General features: G+C 50.1%; 1 protein-coding gene across 1 annotated transcript in view; it reads right to left on the bottom strand.

Moving 5' to 3' along the window:
- Nucleotides 1-971: 971 nt before the first annotated feature.
- The window catches only part of DGAT2 (diacylglycerol O-acyltransferase 2), a 36,591-nt gene continuing 27,404 nt past the window's right edge, over nucleotides 972-10,158 (bottom strand). Inside the window, exons 5-8 of the mRNA XM_008577261.1 lie at nucleotides 5,168-5,372; nucleotides 4,378-4,552; nucleotides 2,882-3,084; nucleotides 972-1,275 (exon numbers count right to left, since the gene is read on the bottom strand). Of these exons, the coding sequence (XP_008575483.1) occupies nucleotides 1,121-1,275; nucleotides 2,882-3,084; nucleotides 4,378-4,552; nucleotides 5,168-5,372 (738 nt within the window). The 3' untranslated portion in view covers nucleotides 972-1,120. The remainder of the gene's footprint in view (nucleotides 1,276-2,881; nucleotides 3,085-4,377; nucleotides 4,553-5,167; nucleotides 5,373-10,158) is intronic.

Here is a 10,158-nt window from a genome sequence, read left to right as displayed (position 1 = left end):
ACAGAGGGGCTAAGTTTCCTCCTTGGCCCCAACCCCCTCAGAAAGGCACAAATATGTGAGGTTTGGGCTTGGGGGTCTCCTGTCCTGGAACCAGTCTGCTGCTCCGAAGGCCAGGCCCCTCTGTGAACAGAAGAGGGACCCCTTCCTCACACCCTCACAGAGGGGCTAAGTTTCCTCCTTGGCCCCAACCCCCTCAGAAAGGCACAAATATGTGAGGCTTGGGCTTGGGGGTCTCCTGTCCTGGAACCAGTCTGCTGCTCCAAAGGCCAGGCCCCTCTGTGAACAGAAGAGGGACCCCTTCCTCACACCCTGACTTGAAGGTGTGGGTTAGGCAAACCGAGGCCACTGGGAAGTATGTGATTCTGGCCAAGGTTGAGTCTTCACTGAGTCCATGCCATCAGCCTCCTGAGGAAAACCAGTTTCTCCAACTAGAACATGGTGTCCAGATGACCCAAGAGATGGTGCACCTGGGTCAGTCCTGTTCCCCTGAATGGTATCACTGCCACCCCATCCTTGTCCTGGAGGCCAGTACAAGCTCAGATTTGAGAGACTTGGGTGAGCTAAGGGTGGCAGAAAGGAGAATAGGGCTGGAGCATTCCAGATGCTCACCACTGCGTTCACAAACTTGGGACAACTGTGCCTCTGGCCCTTCCCCTCGGCAAGAGGGACTAGTCCTGCAGTCAAATGTGGGGTAGTGGGAATAGAGGCATTTACATCAGAAGTGGCTTCTGCCTTTCATCCTCGGGGACAACAAGCAAATAATCTAACTGGCCTCAGCCACAAATAGCTGTCCTTCTTCCCCAATTAAGCAGGACTGAGTTTGCTCTGTCATTTTGAGAAGGGAAGAAGAGGGGTTGTTGAGAAACCATAAAGGCCCAGATGCGTTAGCCACCACCTAGAACAGGACAAACTAGAAGTGAAAAAGCTTGAAATATTAACTTTTTCCTTCTTAAAAAAGACCTAACATTGTAATGGTTTAACAAAAGTATTATAATTTTCTTTTAAATAACCCACAGACACCCATGACACTTCCAAATTTACAGAACAAAAAGCACTGGGAGAACTTGGTAGAAAATGAATTGCAGCTGCTTCCTTCTGGGAGCTGGCCCCGAGGGCTGGCTCAGTTCACCTCCAGGACCTCGGTCTCCGGGAGGCCGAACTTGGTCTTGTGTTTGTCGAAGAGCTTTACCAGGGCCTCCATGTACATAGCATGGTACAGGTCGATGTCCTGCTGGGTCGGGTGCTCCAGCTTGGGGATGGTGATGGGCTCGCCCACTGCAGGGATGGAGCAGAGGCCTCTGGTTAGTCGATGTCATTCCCCCAACCCCGGGCATCCACCGTGATGCGGATGGCAGCCACTCTGTGCTAGGAACTATGCTGAATGCTGCTTCATGTGCTTCATCTCAGGTTGTCTCTCCTTTTACAGATGAGAAGACTGAGGCCCAGGAGCATGGGAAGAGACACTCCCAAGGCCACACCCCACTAAGCAGCAGATGGGATCAAGACTGGCTGAACCCATTGCATTCTGCTCGGAGTTCCTGTGAGAGTTGTGAGAGCAGTAAAAGTTTTGCTTTTGCTATACTATGGGCCAGCCATTTTGCCTCTCTGAGCCTCAGTTTCCTCATTTGTCAAATGAGGATCCTTTCTCATATGGCTCTTCTGAGGATTCCATGAAGAACATGCTTTGAAAAGTGTGGTAAGGGCAGGAGAAGGGGGATGAGAACAACATTTGTACATCTATGCATTGTTTTATTTTCTTTTCCTGCTTCATGTCCATATCCAATCCATCCCTAAGTTCTGCTAATGATATTTCTGAGATTTCTCCCAAAATCGTGCATTTCTCTTCCATCTCCACTTCCACTCTCTTGGTCTAAGCCACTGGCTATCACAAAAGCCTAGTCTTGTAGCTCCCATTTATTTGTCCCTTCTAATCCATTTTCTATTCAGCAGGCCCAAAGATCACTTTATCGTGCTTTAAAATCTGAACTTCCCCTCCAAACACCCTCAAGTATGTTTCCATTCTCAAGGTGAAGAGCAGACTCCTTCACACCGCCCACAGGACCTGTCCATTCTGCAGCCATACCTGTGCATGGAAGTGTTCCTGCTGCCCTCACTGCTGCTTTGTCATTTTCCAAAAGTACAAAGCAAAACACCTGGCACTGATAACTCAGAGTATCTGTGCGTCAGAGTATCTTCAAGTCCACTGCTCAGGGCCTGCATGCTCCTATGTGATCTCTAGCCTGTGACCTATTAACACACACGCACACATGTGCATGCACACATGCGCACCCATACCTACAATATGTAGTTCTTTGGAATCCTCTACATTGTCCCAAATACACCAAAAACAACACAGCTTAGGACCAAATTCAGCCAGTTTTTTGCTACCCTTCTCACAGGTCTATGCTCTAGTCATATGGATTTTTTTTCTTTCTGTTCCTCAAAAATCTACACAATCTTCTTTCTGCAACTTCACATAGGCTATTGTTTCTGAAAAAAACCTCACTTCCCTCTTTTGCCGGATAATTCCTATTTAGCTAGCAGTGTAAGAATCACCTCTGTGGCGTCCACTATGACCCCCTACAGAATCTGCACACCACTGTCCGTCTTTGCTGTAATACAGTCTTCTCTGCTCTAGCAGGTGCTGCAAACCCAGAGACTGCAGGTCTTGTTTCCCCATCTGTCGTGGTGCTTGGCTCATGGAAGTGGATCTCTTCCCCCATCCACCTACTCCACTGGTCTCTCCCATCAGCACCTAACACATCGAAGTCCCCAAGGCTAAGAGCCAGGGAGCCTGCACTGGAATTCTGACTCTACGGCTGACTAGCTGTGTAGCACCCTGTGCTCAGAACAGCCCTTGGTCTGCGGGATGAAGGCTCACCAACAGTGGTGATGGGCTTGGAGTAGGGCAACAGCCCCCAGGTGTCAGAGGAGAAGAGGCCTCGGCCATGGAAGACACACGGAGCAAAGCCGATGTACTTCTGGAACTTCTTCTGGACCCATCGGCCCCAGGAGCCCTCCTGGAAGATCACCTGCTTGAATACTTCATTCTCCCCAAAGGAGTAAATAGGAACCAGGTCGGCTCTAGAAAGGAAAGTCCAGGGTCTGTTACAGCCCAATCACTGGCTTTAGTTCCTACTGGCCCTGTACACCAGCCAAGCTCCCACCTCTTCCCAGGGATGTACCACAATCACCTGGGGGTCCCCAGCTCCCATGTTCCCCACTACCAAATTCTGCCCATGTGTTAGTGACTGGCGGGCACCTTGGGGCTTTGGGCCCATCAGGCAAAGGGAAGGATGGGGGCCCTGCTCTGGAATGCCTGTTCTTCACCCTCATCCTTCAGTTCTCTGCTTGGAAGTTCTCCCTGTCCCACCCTCAGCCCAGGCCTCTCTCAGCCCTGGATTCACCCCCAGATCACAGCCTCAGCACACTGTGTTGTCACTCTATGTCTCTCTTCCCTCCCCTGCCATTGGTGCTCCCTGAAGGCAGGGACTGGGTCTGATTTGACTGTGTCCCTAGGGGCTGTCCCAGGTACCAGCCCTGCAAAGAGGCCTCTTCTCCCAAAGCCTGAGGTAAGGTCCTGAGGGGACAGAGAGGAAAGTGGATGTTCTCTGGCCCTACTCCAGGCTTCATGGGCCTCAATGGCATAGCATAGTGCCTTCCCTAACTCATGTATGACTGCAGGCCACCCCTCTCCCATGCTCACCTATGGCTCTGCTAGAGGACTGTCACCCCAGGACCTTCCTCCTGGGGTCATCCAAAGCCCAGATATGGGAGGACAGCAGGCGACCTTGAATCCAAACAGCTTGGCTCTGCATCTACTATGTGTCCCTGACTGGGTCACTGAGCCTCAGTTTTCTCCAATGAGAAATAGGGATGTCATTACCTGCTGTGTTGCTGAGGAATTAAAGAGGACTGTAGAAGTGGATGTGCTTTGTCAAATGGAATGTGATGAACAGGTGGCCACACAGACTGTGCCCTTTCCAGGACGGGTCACAGAAATATAAGCTGCCCAGCTCCTCTCTGCCTGTACTCATGCCACCCTCCTCCCTGGCCTCTTGCTCTCCTAGCAACATGACACATTTTGGCTCTAGGTGGTCAGTCTTTACACAGTCCCACATACAAGCCTGGCCTCTTAGCCTACCTGTAACAGCCCAGAGGCCACAGGTTACATCTTTGCCCCTCAGACATGCAGCCCACACCTGGGCGAACTTGGCCCAAACCATGCAGCCTGGGCTCCAATCTCCCCTCCCCTTTTGTGCCTTCCTAGGGTCTGGGTCTTGCCTCCAGAGGCCAAGGAGCCTGCTGCCCTGAGATGAGGAAAGCACTGGGTGTGCACGCGCGTGCATGCGTGTGTTTGTGCAGGGAGACACTTACCCATGGCGCAGAGCCAGTTTCACAAAGCCCTTGCGGTTCCGCAGGGTGACCACGTTCTTGCCAGGCATGGAGCTCAGGGACTCAGCCGCACCCCCGACTACAATGATGATGGCATTGCCACTCCCATTCTTTGAAAGCAAGTAGTCTATGGTGTCCCGGTTGACAGGGCAGATGCCTGAGGTGAAGAGAGATGTACAGTCAGGGTTGCTCACAGATGCACTGCCCACCCCCTGCACATGGTCAAGTGTAAAAGAGAAAGCCCTGGACTTGGCCTAACCCACCCACTTAGAAGTAGTATGGCCCTGCATAAGATATTCATTTTCTGGGAACTTTTCTCAACTTACTTATCTGTAAAATGGGGATAATGATGCAATGTTGGTTTGGGAATTCATTCATTTGGCAAACATTCCTTGCGGTCCTAACTCTACCAGGCTGGTACTAGGTGCTGGGTTCCCAACAAATCAGGCAGATGGGGGTCACAAGCGGTAGAAAATGACAGTGCCATGGACAATGATCAGGTTGTACAGAGGGAAACACAGGGCTGGAGTGCCCAGAAAAGGAGGTCAGAGGAGGCTTCCTAGGGAAGACGTTATCTAAGATGGATCCTGAGGACAGTATGGACAGCTCTCCTGCTCAACCCTGACCCACCATCTCTGCAGGAGATTGCATCTCCCAGCACAGGTCCAGCACCATGGAATGGTGTGTCAGTTCCCTGCATCACCCTGCTCAGTGGAGAGGCTCAGGCCTTCACAAGGGAGGCCAGCAGAGGTAGGCAGAGGTGGATTCTCACCTCCAGACATCAGGTACTCTCTTAGCACTGGCATCCGGAAGTTGCCAGCCAGTGTGGCCAGGTAGGGCCTTATGCCAGGAAACTTCTTGCTCACTTCTGTGGCCTCTGTGCTGAAGTTGCAGAAGGCACCCAGGCCCATGATGCCATGGGGGTGGTATCCAAAGATATAGTTCCTGGTGGTCAGCAGGTTGTGTGTCTTTACCAGCTGCAAGGAAAGCCTTGGGTCAGAGAAAACTGGCTGGGAAGTGGGTACTGGGACATGCCCAGAAGGTAGAGGAGGGATCCATGTGCCATAACCCCCGGGACTCTGTGGGCCCAAAGGACTGGACTGCCTCTCCAAACCTGACCTCAGATTCATCACTGGGGCCACAGTGCCAGTGCTTGGCAGTCACTATTTGGACTGCAAGTTCCCAGGAAGGAGGTGGGAACTTTTCTCTCTTATTCCTTAGGCAAACACACACCAGTGCAAATGCACTCTGTCAGCCTCCTGCTTTCTGTGCCTCTGTGCCCACCCTCCTCCCCAGAACTAGAGTGACTGTTCTAACACTCAAATCTAACCCTTGTCAGACTAAAGAGGGGTGTCCAGCTTCCATCAACTTAAAGTCCAAGTTCCTCAGGTGGGCAATCAAGGCCTTGGTTGCAAACTCTGCCCCAGCAAATGCACTCTGTCAGCCTCCTGCTTTCTGTGCCTCTGTGCCCACCCTCCTCCCCAGAACCAGAGTGACTGTTCTAACACTCAAATCTAACCCTTGTCAGACTAAAGAGGGGTGTCCAGCTTCCATCAACTTAAAGTCCAAGTTCCTTAGGTGGGCAATCAAGGCCTTGGTTGCAAACTCTGCCCCGCCATCAGTGTCCTCAGCCTGTGAGCTCCTCAGAGGTAGGGTCTATCTGGCCCCTGTGACCTGAAGCCTCCTCAGTGCCTCACAAAATGAACTGTGCAGCCCACCTCCTACTGGCCCGGAGAAGAGACAGTGCAGCTGGCCTGAACGGAAATTTCTTGCCAGGCAGCCAGGCTCAGCTCAGGTTCTGAGGCAAGAATGACGGGACAGGGCAAACGACCGCTGTTGTGCCAGCCAGCCCTGGGGGTGGAGTGGAGGAGGAGGAGGAGGTTAGCTGTATGCTGCTGCAGCTGATGATTTAATCTGTGGTCCTATCAACAAAGCTGTCCTGGGATGCTCCAAAGGATGATTGGCTTCTCAGGACCCACCCCCTGCCCTGAGGCTGGTGGCTTAGAGGGTGGGGTGGTACAAAGTTCCCCTGAATCCTGAGCAGTAAGAGGCACTGAGCATGAGACACCTACCTAGCATTACAAGGAAAAGGATGGGGGTGGAGGGTACTGAGAAGGATGGAGAGTAACAGCATGTTTATAAAGCATCCCTTTCTTTCTGATTAGAAAAATGATACTCATAGAGAATTTTTTAAATGTAGGAAAGTAAAAAAACAATAAAGAACACCTACAAAACCTTCATCCAGATAAACCATCCTGATAGAGTCCTTTTTCTACTCAAATATATATATGCTCTTTTTTTAAAAAAACATGAAATTGAGGTTATGTGGTTGATTTCCTTTTTATCTCATTTTCTACCAAATATATCCTAGTTATTTGTCTTTCTCAAAATTTCTTAATAACATGTCTTTTCACAGCTGCATTATTCTATCATACAGCCATGCTGCATGTAATAGCACTGACTCAAAACCCGACTGACGGACATTTTAAAAGCTTCCAAATTTCCCCCCTTAGAAATAATGCTTCAAAAAAAAAAAAGAAAGAAAGAAAGAAAGAAAAGAAATAATGTTTTAATAAATACCTTATCTTTATCCACATATCCGATTGTTTTCATGAGACAAACTTCTAGAAATATAATTTCTGTGTCAAAGGGTAGGAACATGTTGGTATTTCTGGCTGTCCTGCCTGGACAGAGGTGGCACCAATAACATTTCAACCTGAGCGCTTGAAAGTGCCCCTTCTTTGCACTGATGCCAGCTAGAAGCACAGTCACTGGACATCAGTAGTATATTGAGAGCCTGGGTTTTCATTACTCCAGATCTGGGAACCTCCTGACTAAGTGAAGTACCTTTTGCTCAGTTTTGGGAGAGGGGGTGCTGGTGGCTGGCCTCGGAAAACTGAAGTCCAAATCTTCAGGCGACAGGGGCCTGAGGGGGATAGAACAAGGTGGCTGGCACCATTCTTAGCTCTGTGACTGCCAGTATGTGTAAATTTGAGCAAGACTCTTGCAGTTTCACCCTATTGCCTGGAACATTTGTACTCTTTCTTCCACTTTGCCTTTGCAAGCAGAGTAAAGCTACTTGAAAACCCAACCAACTCTCAGCTGCTCACCACATAAATGCAGGACAGTAGCCACCTAATCCATGGCTAATGGGGGTGTGAGCAAGGGGATCTTAGAGGAGTCCAGTTCAGAAGAGCTTTGTAAGGTGGTTGTTCTGATGTTTTATCTAAAGAGTAGGTCTGCCCACCAAGTGAGCTCTGCATAAAAACGGAATTAAAGAGCACCTTGTGCCAGGTTCCACAGAAAAGAAAGGCACTGACGTAAGAGCCAAGGCAGCCAGTAGTGGGCTTGAAATTTGCTCCTGAGCTGATGGCCAGCCCTGGGCCTGTCCCCATAACCAGGAACCCAAAGCGCAGAATGGGCTGGCAGAACACTGAAGATCTAGGCCATTCCTTGGATGACGAGGTGGAGACCAAGGCCTAGACAAAGGAGTTGCAGCAAATCATCCTCCATGTCTAGACCAAGCTTCCTTGCTGTGCTTTTCCCTGGGCTCCTGGGATGGAGATGTGTCACTTGGTGGGAACCAGCTTGATCTTTAAAGTATTTCCTTGCTCCCCAGGGCTCTACTGATGGGACAGTTGGTTCAAAGAGGTGTTGTGCAGATTAGTAGACCTTGGGAGTACCCAGAAGAATGCAGGCATCTGACATAGCTTTGATCTGCCTTCATGTCACACTCCCCTCCTTTCAATGCTCAAGAGAATGTCCATTCTGGAAGGAGAAGGACACTGCTAATGAAGGCTCTGTTGACATACCTGCTCTCATGTCCCCCATTTCCCTAGATTCTAGTACTAATGCTGCCATGGACTTGCTGGGTCACCTGGACAATTCCTTGCCCCTTAGGTACTCAGTTTTCTCACCTCCAAAATGAGAGGATTGGGTCCTATGACAAAACAAAATCCCAGCAACAAGAGCCTTGAATTCTTTGTGGCCAGAGAGATGGGGTCAGGAAAAGGGAGGAGAGGGAATCCTGACTCCAAGGATCAGGAAGGTCCTGGGAAAACTGGGCTTAGGCTGGGGGTGGGCATAGGGAACTGGCACTGGGGCCACCCCCACAATACAGAATGCAGTGGAGGGATGTAGGGTTACCAGGCCACCTCCCTGAGGCAGCAGACCTGGATGCTTCAGTTGCTGACGCACAACAGCAAGCATATGCCATCCTGCGTCACACAGAGAACACTTGCACATTCACACACACTTCCTCCACTCCACAGCCCCGCTGCCTTCTGCTGGGTTACCTCAGCAGCCAGGGTGTGCTGGTGCTGGGGTGCTGAGTGAGCTGGCCTGGTGGGTCTTTCCCTTGGAGAAAACCTTGAGGATTCTGCCAGAGTAATCCACAATTCACCTACATCACCCACAGGAATCAGGGCCTAGATGGCTCTGCCTCACCAGCCCAGCCCGCAGACTAATTAGGGGGCCAGATGGAGCAGAGCCTAAAAACCAGACTGCACCACCATTTATCCTGTCAGGACCTCAGGGCTGGCCCCAGAGAAGATGGGTGCTTAGAATAGCACAGTGAGGGCCACAGGGCAACCAACAGTGCAGCAGGAAGGAGACCCAGAGACCAACTTGGTTTAAACTTGCTTCATATGGGGAGACTGTGTCCTGGAAGAGACAGCACCTTGCCTAGGTTATACTGGGCTTTGCTTGTCCCCCATCCTCCAGGCCTGTGGGGAGCCCGAGAATCCGCCCAAGCTTAATTCTCATGGCACTGCTGCACAAAGAGGCAGTACGCCCAGGCTTTGAGGCAGGCCAGCATTTGGAATCTCAGCTCAACCCCTTACTACACCGTTCACCTTTGCTACTCTCTGACCCTGTTTCCTCTTCTGTAAAAAGGGGATAACATTAATGTTTGCCTTACAGGGTGCTGTGGGGGTTAAAGGAGACTCCTTGGGAAAAGATACAGGCTCCAAGAAGGCTCCTAATAAATGGATATTCTCCCTCTCCTCACCACCTCCTCTATCCCAGGCTTCTTCTCAAACTCGGTTGCCTAAGTTCTGTTTTCCCTGCTTCTCAGTGTTATGTATATTTTAAGAAAGAGTTCTAGGTGTGCCTCCTCCAGAAGCCTTCCAAACCACTGCACTGCCACGGCTTCCTTATTTCACTGCACATCAACTTGTCTGGACCCTTATTCCCACAGCCATGACCCCCAGCAGCTGGCTGAGAGAAGTGACATTTCTGTAAGAACTTTGGAAAGAAAGAAAGCCTCTTACACATATTGCTTTAAGTTCTATCCCTAGTGCGGGCCAGACGAACTTGGACTACCTTAGTATTGCTCTTGATATATCACCTCTATTTTAAGTTATGCCCTTAATATTCACCAAAGGGCAGACAAACAATGGCCATAATATATGCTATTATACCTACTCCTTTCATCACTCAGGCTCTTAGTGTATGAAGTATCTTTTAGCTTCAAATGCCAGAACAAGTCTTGTCTCCCCAAAGAACTGATAAGCTTCTTCCTTTCCAAAATCAAGAAGCTAACAACTATCAGGGCCGGCCCATGGCTCACTTGGGAGAGTGTGGTACTGATAACACCAAGGCCACAGGCTCGGATCCTATATAGGGATGGCCGGTTCGCTCACTGGCTGAGTGTGGTGCCGACAACACCAAGCCAACGGTTAAGATCCCCTTACTGGTCATCTTTTTTTTTAAAAAGAAGCTAACAACTATCATATTTCCCTTTTTGCTTTGACTGCCAGGAAG

This window comes from Galeopterus variegatus, unplaced genomic scaffold, assembly GCF_000696425.1.
Source record: "Galeopterus variegatus unplaced genomic scaffold, G_variegatus-3.0.2 Scaffold1473, whole genome shotgun sequence".
Taxonomy (NCBI): Eukaryota; Metazoa; Chordata; class Mammalia; order Dermoptera; family Cynocephalidae; genus Galeopterus; species Galeopterus variegatus.
Note: the sequence above shows the minus strand (reverse complement) of the source record. Positions and strands in the feature narration are given on the sequence as shown.